This window comes from Aythya marila, assembly GCF_965140915.1.
Source record: "Aythya marila genome assembly, chromosome: 1".
Lineage (NCBI taxonomy): Eukaryota > Metazoa > Chordata > Aves > Anseriformes > Anatidae > Aythya > Aythya marila.
In genome coordinates this window covers 109,886,448-109,907,723 of record NC_139042.1, presented here as the reverse complement: position 1 = coordinate 109,907,723, position 21,276 = coordinate 109,886,448, and the positions used below count along the sequence as shown (strand labels likewise).

At 47.1% G+C, this 21,276-nt stretch overlaps 1 protein-coding gene across 2 annotated transcripts; it reads right to left on the bottom strand.

Annotated features, from left to right (window-relative positions):
* Nucleotides 1–1,584: 1,584 nt before the first annotated feature.
* Nucleotides 1,585–20,825, bottom strand: GJA5 (gap junction protein alpha 5). 2 transcript variants are annotated; one of them, XM_082751438.1, is made up of 2 exons: nt 20,549–20,825; nt 1,585–4,505 (listed from the first exon to the last, which is right to left on the bottom strand). In XM_082751438.1, the coding sequence occupies exon 2, from the start codon at nt 4,460–4,462 to the stop codon at nt 3,353–3,355; it is 1,110 nt and encodes a 369-aa protein (XP_082607564.1). In that variant the 5' UTR covers nt 4,463–4,505; nt 20,549–20,825; the 3' UTR covers nt 1,585–3,352. The 2 variants fall into 2 exon arrangements, with proteins under 2 accessions (XP_082607564.1, XP_082607563.1); XM_082751437.1 differs by lacking the exon at nt 20,549–20,825 and adding an exon at nt 14,461–14,792.
* Nucleotides 20,826–21,276: the final 451 nt, after the last annotated feature.

Genomic DNA, 21,276 nt, shown 5'->3' with positions numbered 1-21,276 from the left:
GTTTTCAGAGGCTGAGCTAACCCCAGCAGGTAAGGCTCTTGAGAAAAGAGGGACAAATGCCGAATAAAAAGTTCTTAGGTGTTTCCCTTTTTTCTCCCCAGAGCACTGTCTTTGTAATGATGCCATTTAAAGACTGACTGCCTATCCCAGTGCTGAATTTAATATATGATGTTGATTTAGGTCACAGCTAAAAGATTGTCCATCCATCCATCCACTGGGGACAAAGCAATAACCACAAACTCTGTCTGAAATGACAGGCCAGCCTCTCCGCTTACTGGCTGAAGTAAATATGCTCCTACTGTGGTGTGACAGCCTGGCTGGCCTTGGCAATGGATTCCACCAGTCATAAGTTTATGGTCTGTCAGCCAGTGCAAACATCCATCCATCAACTATTGGCCACTTGTTATACCCAGAAGACAGGTCCGGGGAAGCATTAAGGCAGGAGTGACAGAGGGAGACTACCTGCTTTGATGTGTGTGTAGAGCTGGGCTGGTGTGGTTGTCCTCCTGGTCTCAATGATCACCAAAACCCGATGTTTGGATCATGGAGGCCTGGAATAGTGTAGACTTTTTTAACCATCCCTTGCTCTCCAGCAAGGAGTTGCTACCCCTCTGAGTGCTTGCAGCACAGGGCTTTTAAAGTTTGTGCCACTGCGTGGCATAAACTGAGAATAATTTATTAAACAAGGCCTGTGTTAGTGCCTAAATGGCCCCACAAAGCAGCAATATCACTTAATAGCCAGGTTTTCCAAAGGGAAATCCATGAATATGCTTAAATAAGTTCCTGGCTTATTAAATACATCTCTCCCAGCAAGGTAGCACCCTAAGGGACAGGCACAACCGGAGGCTATACACATGCCAGTTAATGCTAGGACTGAGGACTAATCCTGCCTCCTTGCTGCATTGCGTGCCAATGGGGGCCTATGTGGTATCCTCCTTTCTGGGCTGAACACCCCCTGCTGCCCCCAAACAAGGTTCCTCTGATCCTAAAGGGTCCCTGCTGTTTCCACCAGTTAAAGGTCTTTGTGCTGGTGTCCTCGTGAAATTTCGGTTTGGTTCTTTATGCCCCTGCTGAGGCCTAGTACATTACTGGTCTCCAGCTTCCCAGTGTGTGGAGTCCCACGGGATGGGAGATCGTGAGGCGAGAGGAAGGAAGGGCACTTCCTCTGGGTGGACAGAGGGACCCGAGGTCAGAAGAAGGGAGCCTGTGAAAGCCAGAAAGTGGGAGCAAGAGATGAAGTTCAGGCTGGGCATGGGAAGGAGAGGCACAGGCTCTGGGTGTAAAGGTGTGCCGGGGGCCTTCCTGTCACAACAAAGCCAGACAGCTGCTCCCTGGCCAGCTCTTCCTGTTCTTCCTTGGTAGTGCAGAGGGAGCTGGAGGGGTTTTCTGCTAGCCAGTCAATCAATCATTTCCCAGTGTTCATTATTTATGCCCCTGGCTGAGCTCTCCCCTCATCCCTGCCACTCTGGGCAGTGGGAATCTTTGTGATCTCTGAGCAGCAGAGGCTGGCGGGCAGCCGGGTCAATGCTAGCGGCTCCTTCTCAGCCACATGAGAGGCAAAACACCAACACGAAGAGATGGAGTTAGAACTTTATTAGGAGAAACCTAGGCACAACGGACTAAAATCTCATGTTAGGGAGAGCGAGCACACAGGTCTTTTCAGGATTATAAAATACGTGTTTATAAAATACCTTACAAACAAAACAAAAACAAGTTCTCACCCCCCTCTCCCCCCAGTGTGTGGGTGTGTTTGTATACGTACAGAGAACTGTACCAAAGCTATCTGTGTAATGGGAGCAAGGATTCACAAACTTTTTCAGCAGCTGCTAAGAGAGGGAATGGCTCGCTCCCCTCACAAGCTGGTCCCAGGCCATTCATTCACACAGTCCAACAGCAGGGTAAATAACAAGGAGCAGTTTAGCTCTGTTTGGCATCCCTCTTTAAAAGGGGAAAGTCAGCTCTGCAGTGAGAAAATGTATCTAGGGTGGGAGCTGCCTGCAGACCTCACCCACCAGGCTCACTGTGCAGTGCTGGGAGCCAGTGGCTGCTTTGGGAGGCTGTGGTGGAGGAAAGAAGTGGTCCATCAGTGGTTCCTTACACCACGTGAACCAGAGGTGAAGAAGATGACCTCATGGCAGAACAGAGGTTTGCCAGGAGGACAGATATAATGGCTTGCAGTGGCTGGCAGGTTTGAGAGAGCAGCCAGGAGCTCACTGATGTGCGGGACCTGGAGGGGCCTCTTGCTCCTTGCAAAAGATGCTGAAGTGTCTTTTTTTTTTTTTTAGGGTAGTAGGGAGAAGACACAGGCCGTACCTCTTCTGCAGGTAAACAGAGGATGTTTTTCTCCCGAGTTGGCAGCTGTCAGCACCCTTTCAGCAGCATTCAGGTTGCTTGAAAGATGAGCATAAGAAGGGGAAAAATCACTTTGTTTCCACATGATGATTCCTCCTTTTTTACTAGGTGGACGTCTGTTCTCAGAGGAAAATCTCTATTTCTGTTAGTGGATGCCTTGCTTAAAATTGCTGACATAAGTATGTTGAGAAAATTCCCTAGTCTTCGTCCACTGATTGTCTGAGCGATATCCCAGGGGCCAGCCTGCTGTGCTGCCGTAGGAATGAGGAAGGGAATCCAAAGTTAGACACCAAGCAGCTGTGCATGGGGGGACCGTGGCTGTCCTTATCTATCTATGGGAACAGTTCTATGCACAGTGTCAAAAAAAAATTCAAGTAGAGTTTATCGTATAGGTAAACTGGTATAAAATATCCGGGCTCAGGTAGAGAAAGGGAAGGTTAAAAAGAGAGAGAACAAAGAAGAGAGAGTCTTTCTTTCAGAAGGCCCGCTGGTGTGTTTCTGCTCCCTGCCAGTGAGAGAAGCTTCAACTCGGTATAATTGCCCAGCACTGTAGCGAGTGTTGGGCAGACATCAAAGGAGATGCGAGGGGGCTGAGGGGATCGAGGTCCAGTCAGCCTGCTGGATGCAGTGTTGCAGTGGATGGCTGGCCTCATGTTTGGGGCAGCCAGGCAGCCTCAGGAGCGTGCTAGCCTGTGCTCTACCAGTCTGTGGCTAGGGATGGCGAGTCCCCAGTCCCTGCGGGTCCCATGGTGAGAATATGGCTGAAAGCTTCACACCTCGAGATTGGTGCTTCTTCTCAGCCTCCAGGTGTGCGGCATCCAGTGGCTGCCCCTGCCGAAAGCTGTGAGAAGTGTCTGCAGTGTGACAATGACGTTCACCGAGAAGGAGCAAGAGGGCATTAAAAGAGAGAGAGGTTAGTGGCGAGAGTCTGCGGCCCACTTTGCAGAAGTTTTACGAAGTGCTGAGACCACTCCTTCTCCTCATCCCTCCCGGCGACGGGTCACACGGACAAATCATCCGACCTCGCCTTGCTGCTGGCGCGGCTGGTCTTGCTGAAGCGGCGTTTCTCGTTGAAGTAGCTCTCGGGGAAGGCAGGCGCCGCGCACTCGTTGGCCACCTCCGGGCTCTCCGTGTAGCTGGACTTCACGAAGGGCCCTTCACCAGCAGCATCCTCCTGGCCGTGGACCCTCTCGGTGGCGAAGTTGGCAGTGTTCTGCTGGGAGGCCATCTTGTTGCTGAAGGGGCTGATGAACTTCCCGTTGGGACTTGCCAAGCACTGATTAAAATCTGGCGGGGGAGTGTACATCTGGGCCCTTTCCACTTGCGGGGCGGACTCCAGTCTGCCAGGAGCTGTGCTGGGGCTGGGTTTGTAGGCCCGGGAGCACCTCTCTTTGGCTTTCTTCCAGCCCAAGTGGTACAGCTCAGCCAGGCTGAGGAACAGGGACAGCACGGCCACGGCCAGCATGAAGACGATGAAGACGTTCTTCTCTGTGGGACGGGAAACGTAGCAGTTGACAGGGTGGGGGCAAGGTGCCCGCTGGCAGATGTACAGGGTCTCCAGGAAGATCCCGTACAAGATGTACTGTCCCACAATGAAGGCCACTTCCATGGCAGTGCGAATCAAAATGCTGTAGACGTAGGTGTTCAGCAGACTGCCCCTGAGGATAATTTTGCCTCCCGATTCATCCCAGCAAGATAGCTCGGCCTTCTCTGCCGCGGGACACTTCTGCTGGTAGTAATTGTCACCGCTGTTCTTCATCTCCTGGGCCTCTCTTTCTGCCTCCTTCATCTTCCTCTTCTCCTCCATACGCACCGTGTGCATCGCATGGCCCATGTACACCAGGGACGGGGTGGAGACAAAGATGATCTGGAGGACCCAAAAACGGACGTGGGAGATGGGGAAGGCCTTGTCGTAGCAGACGTTCTCGCAGCCGGGCTGCTGGGTGTCGCACATGAAGTCAGACTGCTCATCCCCCCAGGAAGACTCGGCTGCGGTACCAAGCACCAGCATCCGGAAGATGAAGAGCACAGTCAGCCAGACCTTCCCCACCACTGTGGAGTGCTTGTGGACCTCCTCGAGGAACTCGCCCAAGAAACTCCAATCTCCCATTTCTGCTCACCAGGAGGCTTGAAGGCAGAACTGGAGACAGCCTCTGTGGGTGAAAATAGACAGAAGAGAGGGGTTCTAAGGAAGGTCAGGAAATGCCCAGCTGGGGATGCATGGAGTGGAATAATTTGGCTTGTGTCAAAGGAAACGTTTTGATTTGACTTGAAATGAATGAGTTCTGGCTTGCTGAAAACTTTGTTTCACATTTGCCAAACCCATTATTATTATTATTATTATTATTATTAATAATAATAATAATAATTTAGCACAATCAAACTACAACCTGTTAAATGGGCTGCTAAAATTTTGAGGGTGAACCATGTTTTTCCTTGGTTCAGGAAGTCCTTTCACTGTGGTCTGCATACTGCATCCTCTGAGGACTGTGTAGTTAAAGCAGTAGGCATCCATTTGCAAACTGCACTCTGGAGAACCCTTAAATGGATTGATCCTCTGGGATCTGGGGTGTACTGCTTGGTCCGGGCAGCGCCTTGGCCCGTTCACGTGCTGCCTTTGCGTAATATCTGCGCTGACACTTGGAAGGTGAAGTGCTTGCAGCTCTGAGCTTTGTGTCTGAGCTCAGTGTCACCACTGAAAGAAAGGCATGGAAAGCGTCCCTGTTGCCCACCTGCACCTTGCACATAGGTTTTGCTTTGGTTTTGCAGTATCACCACTTACAAGCATTTTATTTACATGTTTAAAATGTTTCAGGTGTGTAAAGACTTTGGTGAGCTGTGCCAGTCCTGTAAACCTAATCTGCTGCCACTCTGCCATACCTCTTAAAATGGGAACTGCTGCAAAATCTACATTTTTTGCAAGGATCTTGCTCTCACCTCTTTTCTTAAGCCCTGAGACAATATTCACTGCTCAAATGGCATGGGCAAAGGAAACAAGCCTCCCTTGAAATACCTCCCAATGACCAGCAGCTCCTGGTAGGTGGTCTGCTGAGGGGAAAGGATAGATGGGCTGGTAGTAAGACTGCAAGCTCAGGATGTAGGAGAACCTGCTTCAGTTTTGTTTCCAACTCTGGCAGACTGTTTCTGGCCAAGTCACTTAACCCTCTGGATAAAGGGAGAATGATGGGCTTAATTTGTGGGGCTCTGTGGGAGTACTTGGGCGATCATTTGATGCAGTTATGCTCACCATACTGACCTTCCCAGGGCACTATCTTGTGCGTGGGTTAAGGGCTGGGCACTATGAAGTATGCGTTATTACCTTGGAGATAATGTTCTCCCACAGTCATTCCTTTTGAAAATGCCTTTTCAATAAATGTATGCAAAACTTAATAATCATCATAATGAAATACTAAAAGCACTAGACAAGGTAAATCCCAAAGCTGCAGGCACCAAAAGTGATAACTCTCCTCCCTTGTTTTCCCTCGTCTCCTCTTTAAAAGCCAATTGTTTTTACTGTGCAAAAATGCCTGTGGAGAGTAGATGCTGTTAAATGCTGAAAATTTACTGCATCGACGATGTGTACATTTCCTGTGAGCAAAGGCTGGAGACCATACGGTTGTTGAGGGAACAATACTCCCTCCTCCGGTTATGTAACTGATGTAATTTATTGTAGCAATGCACATGATGATTTTTTTTTTTTTTTTTTTTTTTACCATTACTTGTCTGTGTGCAGTGTCAATCTGTGTGGCTTAATGGGACAAGAATGAAAGTGGGATTCATTCTTAAGCTCCCAGTGCTGCTGAAGTCTGCCCCAAGGACAGGTGAGGATTTCCCAGGTGAGGAGATGGGGAGGTGATCTCTTGCTGCCCCACTGCCTGTTGGAAGCTGTGTGAGGAGGGAGAAGGGGCACGCCAGCAAGCCGAGGGTGGGCTTTGGCTCTTTCCTGGCAGGCATGCTGCAGTCGTGCTAATGTAGATCCTGGTGGCTGCTGGAGTATGCAGAAGCTGTTTCATCTGCTGCCAGCTGAGAATCAGAGAAGCAGCAACACAAAAAATTGTCTTTCTGATTCTCTCCATCCTTACGCTGGTAAAACTGAAAAATCAGAGGGTTTGTCTGCTGAAATGGCTTTGGTGCAGTTACTGCATTTGGGAGGAATTAACATATGGCTTTGTTTTGCGAGCACCAAGAATTAAATACAGGCAGTTAAATCAGTGATGGTTTTACAGTAAGCTGCACTGAAAACAGGATTTTTAATTTTCTTTTTTTTTTTTTTTCCAGAGTGGTGACAAAGCTGCCACCAACCTACAGTTCAGTGTACAGGTGTGTCCAAGGTCGCTAGGGTGTAGCACAACTGTACCACGTGGAATATCACTTCCCTGACAGCATGAAGGGCTGTGGGTGTCCTCATTTGTCCAGGTGAGTGTGCGTTGCTTGCAGGTGCCCCTATGGCTCCTGTTGTTGCTAGCTGACAGCCGCCTTTTCTTAATTCACCTTGCGTGTTAGAGTAAAAATTAAAACAGTTCTCCCTGGCTGTGCCAAGGCTGAGTTTTCTTTCCTGCTATGTGTATGTGCACTCACAATCTGAGCACCTCTTTGCATCAGTTCTACCATGTGCAGGTAGATTGAGGTTTTATTATGGTCCTCTATCCCCTGGTGAAGGCTACTACACCTAGATATTTGCAAACTTAAGATCAATGTGTACAGAAATGAAGTAGGCAAGTGTAAGTGCAAGAGGAGTCCAGGAAAAAAAAAAAAAGGAACCAGATGTGAGAGTAACAGTCCCACAGCACTTTCCCAAAGGAGGTAGATCTGAATGATCCAAGGTTGGCAGCCACGAGGCTTGGACTAGACAGTAGGGCCACTCCTTCTGTCCCTCCCTGCTGGCTGCTCCCTGTGCAGGCTGTCTGATGGAGGGGCTGCCCAAGGAGCCCTACACCTCCTGCTGTGCCTGCTGCAGCCCCAGAGAGCCTGTGGCTGCTGCGAGGGGGTAGGAGGACATGGGTGCTGGATACCAAGAGAAGGGGGGGGTCCTTCCTAGTGCAGCATTTTTGGCTTAGCTGGTTTTAGTTATCAGAGAGCTATTCTTGCCATGCCAGCCCAAGGACCTCCGAGAACAACAGAAGAAAGCATCTAGTTCTGTGCTGCCAGCGAGCAAAGAAGAATTTTTGTCACCTCCTGACAGCTTTTCCTGGCTATGCAGGACTGTCTCTGACACAGCCTGTCTCCCCAGGGCTTTACTATTCTTGGGAATTTTCCATATAGTTCCCCTTCCTCATTCCCAGACTGTTATCCCCACACACTTTGGCCTCTCAGCATGTGAGCATCTGTGGCCTTTTATACTCCTGCTTTGCACTTAATTGGACAAATCTCATCTCTCTCCAGTGTGACTCAGCGAAAAATACCTTTGGGTATCTTCCCGAGGTCTCGGCACCTGATAGCAGGCTGTCTTGACAGCCTTCGTGCATATTCATGCAGAGTCTCGGTCCGTGCCACCACGCTGCCCTGCTCTTGGCTGGCAGCTTTCTGCTGGAGCGGCAGAGGGGCTGTGTGCAGTCACGAGGTCTTGGCAAGAGGGAACGTGTATGTGACAAAGCCCAGCGCAGCCCAGCACGAACCCAGCGCCGTGGCTGCCCTGGCTTCATCATCACCTGGAACGCAGTTAAAGCTGGGAAAAAACAAGTAGCAAAACCGCAGCCCAAGCGTGGCTCCCACCCAGCTCAGGGCCTTGTGACTGCCAAATGCCGAGATAAAAATACCCCAGCAGGGATGGCACCTGCTAGTGCACCAGGCTGCCTCGCCAACAGAGTGCTGCTTTCCACCATCCCGTTCTTGTGCTACCTTTTTCTGTGGGAGGGGACGTGTTGGGAGCTCTCGGAGCAGCTTTGCCCTTCCTGTTTATGATGCCACGTGCTCTGAATGACAGGCAGGCACGCTGCATCCCTGCTTCTTGCTCTGCTGTGTGGTGTTGGCCTGGGCAGACTCGCTACAGCTGCGGGGAACTGCTAAGAAACTCACACCAAAGAGGCAGGAAGGTTGTTCCTGCAGGGTTTTCTTCTCGATGAGAGGCTGTTTCCCCAGGAGTTGCTAGGAATTCACTGGTTTTCCCCTCTTTAGCAGACAGGCAAGACTATCAGCAGTGATATAAATAGCCCAGCTCCACACTTCACACTAACTTTTCCCACAAGGAAGGTGACAGGAGGTCGACATCTCTGCAGGATGTTTCTAAAATAAAGTGGAGAGCCTGATTATAATACTGTTTCTGCTCTCCCTCTCTCAGCTCACCTCTTTCCCTTGGCAGGTCCCAGGCAGGCTCAGAGAGACTCTCGCAGCAGGGTGCGTTTGTGCAAGGGAAGTGAGGTTCCCAGGGAAGGGAGAGAGTAATGAATGCAAAGTCACTCTATTTTTGCCCAAGGCCATGCAGCAAGTCCCCCATTTCAAGCCACAGCCATCTCCTCTATGCTCTGGGAAGTGTCAGCCCTGTTCAGGGGAGCATCCAGGTCAGCTGTGGCAAGGTCAATGCCTAGGAGTTGCTTGTGGCCTGCCTTCCTCCGGCTGTGTCACCTCCTTCCAGGCCCAGGCAACACAACACATAGCTACTGCTGAGGCATTCAAGAGAAGATCTTTTCCCCTGCAGTAACAACTGGCAGGCTGCAGCCTGAGCTGAGTGGTCCCAGCCTTGCAAAACTGGCTGTTCACACCTGCAGACACTTCCAGCTCTGCACTGGAGGGTAGGGAATGCTCTCACCTGGGGGTCTCCAGCCCCCTGGTAGCGGTAATCCACTCTCTCAGCATCCTGTACAATACAGCTGCTGACATTTTTCAGGCTGGCTTTTCAGAGCTTTGGGACATAAATCAATGCTAAAGCCCACCTTGGGATGCATCTTTTTGTTCATTATTAGCTGGCATTGGCTCTTTCACGTGTATGTACAATGGATGAGCAGTGACACGTCAGGCATTGCCATCCAAACACCATTCTCCCAGCTTCATATGGACACACACGTGCTTATGATAAGTTTCTGCCTGAAAGAGGCCAGTTCTTTAGCCAAGTTTGTAGCTCTGATTTGTGCATTGATCTGCACTAAATAGGTTCATATTCCTTTCTGCTAGTTCCTTGAGTTCAAAGTCCTGTAAGCTGCAAGGAGATTGACTTTGACTCCTGTGCTCAAATCTCATGGCAAAGCTCTGTGTTAACAGCTCCTGTCCCAGAGGACAGCCGTCCAATGTTTCTCATCTCCCTGCTCCTCCTGAGTTCACTGCAATTTCTGGAAGGGTCATGCTGGTATCCAGAGCACTGGCCCTGCTTGTAGTTGCAGACAGCTTGTTATTCCTTGATGAGGTGTGCTTTCCCCCTCTCCAACTGTGGAAAATCTCAGAGTTCACAAAAAAATGAGAGTGGGTGAGAAGATAAGGGAGCTGAATGACCTGTCACCTCCTGAACACACACACACCCTGACGCACACAGAGACACAAACAGAGGGAGCTCACTCAACACCTCCAAGTGTGTACATCAGGGATGTGTTACACACACAGATGACAGCATTACGGAGAATATTTTCATCTGAAGTGATGCTGGAAGCTGCAGACTTCCATCGTGCTGAACTGTTATTGCTTGTCTATACAGGACATCTATTTTTTTTTATTTTTATTATTTTTTCCCTTGGCTAGGGTCAAATTGCGTTCTTATGTTCTTATATATCCAGACATTAGGGCCAAGCTCTGTCTGATGTGGATACAGGAGACCAAGAAGAGAGAAGACCTCAAACACATCTGAGTCAAGCTGAGGAATGATTTTGTCCCTCTGTGTTTGAAAAGCCTGCTTCAAATAGTTACGTGGTATTGGTATCCAGGCTTATAGTTAGCATGCAGGGAGCACCCTCTAATTCTCTTGGGATTCTCTCTGTGCATTGCAAACATCAGCCCTTAGCCAAACAAATGCAATAAAACCCTAGTCTTAGGATAAGCTAAACAAAGGCTCACATATGCTTTTTGCTAGAAAAATAAATCAATTCTCTCTCTGATGTAAATGCTACAAACAGGCTAATGGGTATTATCCAGCCTATTCCTCAACTAACAGGTTGAAGAGCATCCGGTTCAGGATGACTGAGCTTGGTGCTCTTGACAGTATACTTACCTCTGTGGCGAGAAGCTAACCTAGGTGCATCTGCAGCTGGTGCTAAACTGGGCAGTGCTGTGTACAGGAGAGAGGACAGCCAAGCAGGGCAGAGGGAGCTCCAGAAGATAGAAACATGTCGATAAATTGACTGCCATAGTGAAGCAGTTCCTGAACTCTGCTGACAGAAATTGTTTTTAAGCACTGCTTAGACAGTGGGGGAGGCTGGTATAAGGAGACACAGAGGTGATAGTGGGCATCACATTGGGCCTGATACAGCAGTAAAATACCTACTTGTGATTTTAGGCTGTTTCACAGGCTGCATGAGATGCAACTCAGAACAGCATCAAGATAAAACAGACTGGAGAAGTAACAGGAGAAGGAAAGGGCTCTAATTCAGATTTACCCTATCCTCTATTCCCCCTTCTCCCTCAATGTCTCTCTGCCTATCCCTTCTTTGTTGCTCTCCCACAGTCAAGCTCCACACTGACCCTTCTCTGGAGGGTCAGCTTTTTGGGCTGTTTTGACCACTTAACTGTCTACAGCACCCAGGTTGCTAACGCTTTCAGCTTTAGAAAGGGGAAATTTTAAGCAACTGTCTACTTCCCACCTACTTATACCTCATCAAATCTCATTTCTTCTTTCTGTCCGAAGATCCTTAGGATTCTCTGCACACCCCAGCCTCAGTGTTGTAACCTTGCTTCTAAGTATTTAATTTCTCATCCAGGGCAAAGTTTGGCTATAGCTTGTGAGTGGATGATTCTTTATACTCAGCATATATTCATACATATACATATATACGCCCTCCTCCCCTTTAAAAACAACTAATATTAAATTTTCAAAACCGAGCAGTAGGGAGTTAGCAAATGCTAGAGTTACTTTCCTAAGCAATCTTAATTCAATCTCTTTGTGCCTGTGCCTCCTAGCTATGAGTCTTTAACCACATCCTCACATTGTCACCTCATTCTTTGCACAGGGTGCCTGCCTTATTCCGTGCCAGCCTGGCTGGGGCTTTCTTGAGCAGCAGCTATTCAATGTTTTGTTTTCTCCTTATTGTTCAGTGGGTGGCCTGTGCCTCATTTACTGTACATTATTCAAGTCCTGTTCTAAAGACAGAATTATTAGTTTCCTCATGGGTTTTCCTATGGCTTTCATCACAACGGTATCTGATCGCTTCACAATTATTAATTTACTTATTTTCATTACCATGTGGAGGTGAGGAGATGGTATTACATGAATTTTGCAGCTGGGGAACTAAGGCAGAGGGAGATTAAGATTAAAAATGTTCATTACTTTTGGAAGCTGTGTGGAGATGTTGCTAATCTGTTTTCTTCGGTGTGCTTAGCACTATGTAACATATGTTCGAAGCAGGGCTCTCCTCGGTTAGCGCTGGAGCAGGAGCATTTATCACTTCCACCAGTTAGACCACATCTAAGAGGCAGGCCTCCAGAAGAAAAGAGGCACCACCGAGGGGCCATTTGTGAACAAACATGGTTTAAGTGATTTGCCCCATCTCTGCATAGGAAATTGGAGTAAGTAGCAAGAACAAAAACCTGTCCTTTTGGACAGCTTTGTGTGATTTTAAATTGGAGACAGCTTTTCTCCCATGCTGCTATTCTCTCCCTTTCCCACCAGGCATCCAAATGCAGTGTAAGACCCTGGAGCTCTGGAACAGTTACCCTGGCTGGACTGCTCAGCTTCGTGAGCCACCGTGCCCTTACAGAGGCATCTGCCAGCTTTCCCACATCTAAGGGAGAAGAGCTTCATATGGAAATTCTGAGCCATTCTCAAGGCATGTCCATTATGACAAAGATAACGAAGAAAGACAGAAATGTAAGTGTAACACCCTTAGTTCTTACATTAAAAACCACTGACCCCACTTTAATGATACACTAGAGATACTTACAGGCATGAATCTCGGCTCATTACTTACTGTATGACATGAATATTTCTTTATTTCATGAAAAAGCTGGCATATTAGAGCATTGCTTATAGAAATCTATGCGTTGTTTATCAATAAGCATAAAATTGATTTCTTTTCCTCTTTAAGAATTCCTAGCACAAAGATTGAAGTTTCTCTTGTGCCTCCTGGGAACTATTTCTAATTTTAAGCCTCTGTTCACGTGCTTCATACAACAGCACCCGAGGTGTGGAGCAGTCTCTGAAATATGCTCCCTAATGACATGGTATAGTGCTGAGTTACTCATTCCTTCTTGTCTATTTTCAATGCTTTGAGATAAGTCAGAAAACAAGGACAAACGTGCAGAATGTGTGAAATCTCTCTGAAGGTCAAAAAGAGAAGAGAGGCTAGGGTAGGAAGATCTATATTTCCTGACAAGGTTTAAATTTTTCATGTGAAAGTCCAAAATACTGAAATAGTGTGATAATATAGAGTGTTGAGTGGGAAAAAAAAAAAAAAAAAAAAAAAAAAAAAAAAAAAAAAGCAAAACAAAAGCCAAATACTTATAGTAGCAGGAATACTTAACATAGTTCCCAAGCAACCAGAGTCTGATGAGTATTTTAAATCCCGAACCCTCAGGAATTCTCCTGAACTAGTGTTCTGCTCTCAAGGAAAGGGGGAAGAAAGTCAGAAACATTCTGCTTTCTCAACAGAGTACATTTTGAAAAGACCAACAGACGCAGAGTTGTTTGGCGTCTGGTACAAATACAGCACCGGTGTGAGAATTTTGAGTAACATTTTAACCCACTCCTATCTGCACACACACATGCAAACATACATTACATGCATTAAGTTTTTTAGCCTTAAGGAGAGGTTCACATAGACAGCAGTAGGGGAAAACTTTCACATGTGCCTCCTCATCAAGGTTTTAGCATGAAGGAAGACTTCAGCAATTAAGGCTCATTTAGCCTGTTACTTTTTGTGCCTGAGGTTTATCCAGAAATGCTACTTACATAATCCTCTGGTGGTTTTTACAGTACTTCAGGGACAGAGGGACAGAGATACTGCCTCAGTTTATCTTAGCTGTTAAAATCAGAATGCCACAAAGCTCATTAGACACTGCAAATGACCACTAAAATGACCCTTTGGGAAATCAAAGGGGTTATCAAATAAACTACGCTGGATCAGAGGTAGCAATTACCAGACAACTGGACACTGTATTTTCAAGCTGGGCTACTCTTTAAAACATGCGGTTGCAATGCTGGAGATATTAAATTATGGAAATGTAATCGAGTAATTATTCCAAATGCAAATAGGGGAAAAAAATAGGAAGGCAAACAAAAAGAAGAAGAAGCTGCAAGCGGGAGTGGGTTTTTGTCCCTCTAGATCCGTGTGCCTCTTTGCTGAGGCTGCTCTGAGCAGTGCCGGGATGGAGAAGAAAGGCATTCCACCCGTGGTGCGTGCTGCACATATGATTGGGGCACACGAGCAAGGCACTTCTCCACATTTGAGTTACGTTCCCAGGGTCCACATCACAAACTGGCCAGGATACAATACTCCCAAGGAAAAGAAATGGAGATACTTTGAAACTATTCTGCGTGCTTTGGAATATAGGCAGTTTACACAGACGCTTGATAAAGCACTTATACCTTGGCAGCTTCTCACAGGTAAGAGTTCCCTTCGCCACCCTCCCTAGGGCAGCCTGACAGCATGCAGAAATGGGATCCAGCAGAAACTACAATTTGCACATTATAATGTCTGAGGATACGTGTGGCTTCTATTCTGCCATCCAGTACATTGCAATCTATTGGTATCCATGTTTATTGCAGGGAGGTTCCCCTGTCAGTTCTGTGTAGCCACCCATGGTGAAAATGGTGTAATTTTTAAAATGCCCCAAACCCACCTTGTTACTAGTGGGAATGCTTTGGATAAAAATTGAAAGAAAAAGTAGAATTCTTAAGTTGTTTTTGGCTCTCCTTCTTTTCCTGCCTCACCAAGTCCATCTCTCCCCTCATGCTGTTTTACCCTTGAGTCTAACAGCTTGATCTCCCTGTTGATGCTCCTGCAGTTCTGTTATTTCCCTCTCATGGTTACTTACCTGATTTCCAGAGTCTTTTCTTCTCTCTCTCCTTTCTGTAATTGAGTTGGACTCTTCGTTCTTCTCAGTTGCTTGGTTTTATTCCTTTAGTATGGTTCTCTCTCTCTTCCCCTCTTTTTTTCTCCACCCCCTTTCTGTGTCACTTTCTGTCTTCCCCACTGCCACTCTGCCTTTCCCCCTCTTCTTTCTTCACCTACTTTTCTTGTCTCTCCCACCCCCTCCAGCTTAATCTTTCTATTTTCAAGCCTAGTTTCCTGTTGTTTTTCCTTTAAGGATCACGGGTCTTATTCCTCCCTCTCCATGCTCAGTCTCTCTCTGTGCCACCCTCCCCATACTGACAGGATGCACTCACTGCTGCCTTCTCCCTGTCCCTTCCAGTTGCTGCTGCCGCTGCTGCTGTTCCTTGCACCTCCTCCCCCAGATAACACGCCACGGTAAAAGTAACTCTTCCTTAATTGAAAAGAGACGGGGTCGCACCACAGCTACCCCAGCCAGACTCTGGGAAGGTTATTCCACACAAGACATCGATGAAGGATATTTTTCTGACTCATTCAGTATTAGGCAAAGCAGAATCCATGTGGAGCAGGGTCCTGCACCTCTCCAAGTAAGGCAGGACTTGCTCTGCTGGCTTGGACCAGGGCCCCAACATAGCTGTAGCCTAGTCCCAGGGGGCACTTGATGCTTCCCAGGACGGTGTCCCAGGCGCCCTTATGGATAAACAGAGAATAACCTGCCTGCCAGGCAAGGTGCGTTTTGACAACCTGTCCCCCTCCCATGCATGCACACACACTTACACAGTCTGATGCATGAACATTTGGGCCCTTCTTAAAAATGTTGCGTGAAGGTCTTATATTTTATGTATGTGTCACATTGAGACTCTCATTCTTGCACATTGGGCCAAGAGATGAGGGTGAATCAGAAAGGCCTTCCGGCTTTGATAAAGGCTGGTCTGAAAGAACCAGTGCCAGTAGAGTGAGATTTGCTTAAAAAGCTGTGGTTCCCTGAGAACTGGCTTGCTGCATACAAGCTTTGGCTGGTGTCCCTCCAGCAATCCTTCCTGGGCTAGTTATCTCTCATCCAGAACATAACTGTACAGTCTCTGTGCAGCAGCTAGTGTAGATCATGAAGCAAAAGTAGTCCAGAGACTAAAACACAGGGCTGGCAACTCTTCTAATCTAATCATTGTTCTACTAATTTAGTATCCCCTTTATTTAGAAGATACACAGTGCTGTGCAGAGGTTGCTCTGGAGTCATGTCCCATGTGGACACTTTCACGCTGAAGTTAAGAGTGCAGCTCCTTTCCAGGAGGGCTAATCTCCCGCCCGCTGAATCCTCACTGGTGATTAGTACAGGACATGCAGTACATTCCCATAGCAGCTCAGAAAACTCCTAGGATGGGGAAACCCATAATCATTTGCCACTTCATTTCTAACTTTATTGAAAGGCTTCCTTTGTCTTCAAAGAAAATGGGAATGTTTCTAGAGTTGTTTTTCTCTCCCCTGCCTTGCAGTTTTATGCCTGTGATGAAATTCCACAGGAAGGAGAATATCAATGTTTTCATTAGTCTTTCTGAAGAATTTTCCGCTAAACATTATTATTTAAAGTTCTGTTGATTTTATGCCAGTGAAATTGTCAAGAACTTCATCATAGAAGTGTCCAAGAAAAGGTGTTAGTAATACAGATCTAACTCACAGATGGCTTTGGGATAGGCTAGCTAAGGCTTGTCAAGTGTTTTTCATGTGCTACAGAGAGGCAATTCCTGCAAGTAAGCTGTCTGAAATGTAATATCCCCACCCCGCCTTACACTCACAGTGATCAGATCTGACTTTCCATGATCAATCCTTTGTGTTTCTTACCTCAGCATTGTCCCAGAGTGGTATACTCTTTCTCCTACAGAGTTTATCTCTGTATCCTGCAAATATGCTGGAGTTCTATTGAATGAATATGAGGAGAAGCTTTCTGCATCATGTACATGAGGTAACTGTTCTCAGCTCTCTCTTTTTTTTTGGCATTGAAGGAACTACTTGAATTTTGATGCACAGGAGGGAAATGGGTGAAGGCAGACTGGGAGGCAAAAGACGGGTGAACAGATGTGTTGCATGGATGCCTCAGCCATCCACTCAGTGTCTCCTTCCTCCTCTTCTCTATCATACTGCAGCCTCTTCTAGGGAAAACAAAGGTGTCATGGCAGCTTCTCCAGCTCCACAGCTAGAGAAATAGCTGCTTTGCCCACTAGTAAGCTGGGAAGAAGGATGTTTCCTCCCCTCCTCAAGAGACTGCTATGCAAAACTTTTATGACTTGAGTGAGGAGAGCAAGTGGAAGAGAATGCTCCCCCAGACAGTGGGAATGAGGAGAACAGCTGACAGCTTGCCATGTGCAGCTTGCAGATCTCAGCAGTTTGTGGTGCTGTAGAACAGATTTTGAAGGAAAGGAGAAATACAGGAGGTAAGGGGAAAATAGGACAGCGTGCATCATCTTTTGATGAAAGGTAAGACTCCCGACCTTCTAGGTAAATGAAACATAGCAGACCATATCTACCTAGACCTCAGTGAGGCATAAGATCCCAGAAGAAGCTAATTATTTTAAAAGACTTGGCTGAATAAGACAGGGATTATTAGAAAAATCATCAAGTGGGTGAGAGACTGATGGAATTGAGACACAAGTTCCCTAATAGGTTGAAATAAAATTATCCATGAGGCTGCTCAAAGATTGCACTTAGGACTGATCTTTCTTAATATTTGCATTAATTACCTTGACACTGAAAGTAGAAATGCTAATGAAATCTGCTGATGGAACAGAGCCTATTATCAGGACAGGGGTGATTCCAGCACCAGGAGAACTGAAGGCTCTCCACAACTGGAGTGATCAAGGTGAGGTTAAATGGGAAAGTGCGAAGTCAGGCAGTAGGAATCTCTCCAAGCACTTGGAAGTTCCTAGTTGGCATGACAGAGAAGGGGAAAGTCCTGTGCGAAGGCTTCCAATGATGTGATGAGGTGAAAATGGCAGGTGAGCTTCCAGGCCAGAGCAGTATTTCCAGTTGTAGTGAGTAAGATTAATGTCTTCCAAGAGGATGCGAGCACCCCCCAGGAATACTGTGTGCAGCGCTGCTCACCCATGTTCAAGACATTCAGCCTGGAACAGGTGCAAAGAAAGTCAACAGGGTGATTAGAGGAATGGAAAGTGTCTCCCGGCCAAGAGTGTGTTTACTTATCAGTCACAGAAGTGACTGCAAACAGATATCTGAACTGATTTGAAAATAGATGAGGTACCAGTACGACCTTTTCTGCACTAATTATTTCGCACTGAACTTCGTGATACTGCAGCTACTCGGAGTAATTAAAACATCGTGTGATGTGCCCGCAGGGCGAGTACTATAAGGGAGCTTAGTTACTTAGTCTGGCAGAGCAAAGGTTAAGAGAAGAGAGATTTGCTGCCTATAAATACTTTTTGGAATTGGGGGTTGGGCAAGTAAGTGCTAGGGAGAGAGAAGAGCTACATAAGCTAAAGGACAATGTGGCATAAGAATAAATAGATATAAATTGGCCATGAATGAATTTAGGTTGGAAACCAGAAGGTTTCTAAGCAACAGAGCAGGGAAGGAGGTGCTGGAACAGCATTCTAGTAACAGAAGTGAGGGTGGAAACCTAATGAGATTTAGGGTAGAGCTTAGTAAGTTTAGAAAAGGCCATTTGTTTTGTACTCGCCTGTTATTCAAAAGGACTGAACCTGATAAGCCAAGAGGTCCCTTTTTCATTCTATTTCCTGTACTTCCCTTATTGCCGTATCAGAGCTGCTCCCTTTCACACAGAAGCCAGGTAAATCCTGAAGAGAGTTTCAGTGTGATGAGTTTTTCAGCATTGATCCTGTGGTTATTTAATGGAGTATTTCTTCTGTGTCAGGGAGTTAAACAAATAAAAAAGGGCAAGCCAACACAATGCATGGAGAAGGTCTGCAAACATGCAGTAGTATAGATGAGAGCTCACATATGAATGAGCTTCTTCACATAAAGCAGATGTTCTTGCAGCATCTGGCTTTGCTGTAAGGGTGTTTCAAATGTCAGTAAATGTTCTCCTGAGATCTGAGAACTTCAAGGGATTGTCTGAAGGGTAAATAGCTTGTGCTTTCCTGCTGATACAGTGGACTTTCCTCATGAAACGTTTTATCCAAAATCCCCTGGCATGGATATGATTGAAAGAGAAGGAGGGAGATAGAGGTTCTCTGCTGTAGATTAAACCTCTGGAGACAGCTTGAAGGCATCCTCCAGCAGGAAGCAGATTCCCAAGGACAGACTGGGCCCAAGGGAACAGGAGTAGCATGTGATGATAGGTCCCTGAATGAGGGGGAATAGTTTTATAGTCACAATTCCTTCTTCAGTTAAAAAATAAATATATATAACCCCAATTGATTCCATTATTTATGTTATTTATTGGACATTTTGGCCTCAGTTTCTTTCCAGCCTGTATTTGGTTTACATGGCAAGGCTTTAGTAGCGTGGGGCTGCAGGGGTGGCCTCTGTGAGCAGAGCCCAGCAGCTGCCCCATGTGAGATCAGAGCCAGCTCCAGCCAGCTCCAAAAGGGACCCACTGCTGGCCAGCGCTGAGCCAGTGAGCGACACTGGTTGGGCCTCAAGGAGAGTGGATTTAAGGAAGGGAAACACTGCTGAGATGCAGCAGCTGGGAGAGAGGAGTGATGAAATGAGAGAAGCAGCCCTGCAGCCCCCAAGGTCGGTGCAGCAGGAGGGCAGGAGGTGCTCCAGGCAGGCAGCAGCAGTTCCCCTGCAGCCTGTGGAGAGGCTCCTTGTGGAGCAGGCTGTCCCCCTGCAGCCCATGGGTCCCACATGGAGCAGATCTCCACGCTGCAGCCCCCCCAGGGGTGTAGGAGCCCCCGGTGGAGCAGGTGGATGTGGCCTGGAGGAGGCTGTGGCCCATGGAGAGCCCCCGGTGGAGCAGGCCCCGGGCCGGAGCTGCAGCCCGTGGAGAGGAGCCCATGCAGGAGCAGGGGGTCTGGGGGGAGCTGCCGCCCACCCATGGGGGACACGTGCTGGAGCAGTTTGTTCCTGGGGGATGGACCCCATGGTATGGAGCCGTGTGGGAGCAGTTCCTGAAGAGCTGCTGCCTGTGGGCAGCCCCCGCAGGCTCAGTTCGGGAAGGACGGCATCCTATGGGAGGGACCCCACAGGGAGCAGGGGCAGAGAGGGACCATGAAAGAGTGGTGGAGATGAAGCGTCAGGGACTGACCACAGCCCCCATTCCCTGTTCCCCTGCGCCACTCGGGTGTGAGGAGGTGAAAGAGAGTGAATGGGGGGAAGGTGTTTTTAGTTAGCTTTCAGTTTCTCATTCCTTGGGTCTGTTAGTGATAGGCAATAAATTATATTTATCTTCCTATGCTGAAAAGATTTTGCCCATAACAGTAATTGGAAAGCAATATCCCTGTCCTTATCTCAACCCTTAAGCACTTTTTCATTGTGTTTTCTTCCCCTCTTCAAGGATAGAGAGAGAGAGAGAGCAGTGTGGTGGAGTTCAGCTGCCCATCAGTGTGAAAACACCACACAGACCAGAGTACCAAACCAGCAAAGAATGAGAAAAGAAGAAAAAAGAAACAACAAGGTGTGAAATATCACTGTGTCAATCTCATACGCCAATAAAGTTTTCAGCAAGGAAATCTGTAAGAGACTTTCATCTTACTGAGGAGAAATGACCATCTAAAATGACCACTAAAGCTTACTTGTCAACTTTATGTTACTGGAAATACGGTACTCTAACAGCTACTGCTTCCACCTCCCAACTCCTAAAACATCTCTGAGTAGCTGAGAAGTGCTTTGCAAATAATAATGTAATTACACCTCTCATAAACACTCTCCTTGATTTACAGGTGGAGGAACCAAACCATGGAGAGCCGAAGGATTTGTCCAAATGATTAGTAAGTCATTTTTAAGCAAGGAATCCTCATCTACTTAGCCACCAGACATTCACCTTGTCCTGTAGATTTTCAGCTAGATGAATTACTGCTTCACACAAATACGTGTGTATGCATATATACATACAGATATTTCACAAATTGAAAAGAGAAGAAAGAATAGACCTTTACCTCTTTTTGCAGAGCCAGAGGTAGGAGCAGGTGAAGCTGACCAAAGGGTTAGCTTTAGCACAGCCCCTTGGTCTTGCTGGAGCCCACCTCTCTCTCACTGTTCGGCTCCCAGAAGAGATCCGTGTCTGAGGTAGGACACTTTGGATAGGGGAAACAAACCCCGGTCAGCTCCCTGGGACTCAGCCTCCTGCTGTGGTCTGACACTGGCTCACTGGCTGGAGATTCCCTCAAGCCTGAAGGACCAATGCTGGGGGAGACTGGCTTCTGAGCTGTTCCTGACATGCACTGGCAGCTGTCTGCCTGCTATTCTTTTAAAGAGTCTTCGTGGATCAGGATAAAAATGTGATCTTACGCAGGCTGCATTGTAAGCACAACTTGGCTCACGTTCAGCTCTTCCTCTGGCTCCCAGCTACTCTATTTTTAATGAAGGAATTTGAGGCTATCAGAAAGGAAGTCAAATTGTTTTAGGAAAACAATAGAAAAGCAACTTAAAGTTTATTAGCTTCCTGTCCAGGGCCTGGGACCAACTTGTCAAACTTATTAGAGCGATGGCAGAGCTATTTATTTAAAAGGGCTAGCGACAAGACTCACAATTTCATTCCTGTTTAGGCCTCGGTGAAAAACAAAGGAAAGCCATAAAATAATATCTGACGGGAGCAGATGGCTAACTGGTAAATGGTGCAAGTGAGGTTGGCCTGTGAACCATTCATGGTGTTCACCAGTGGAAT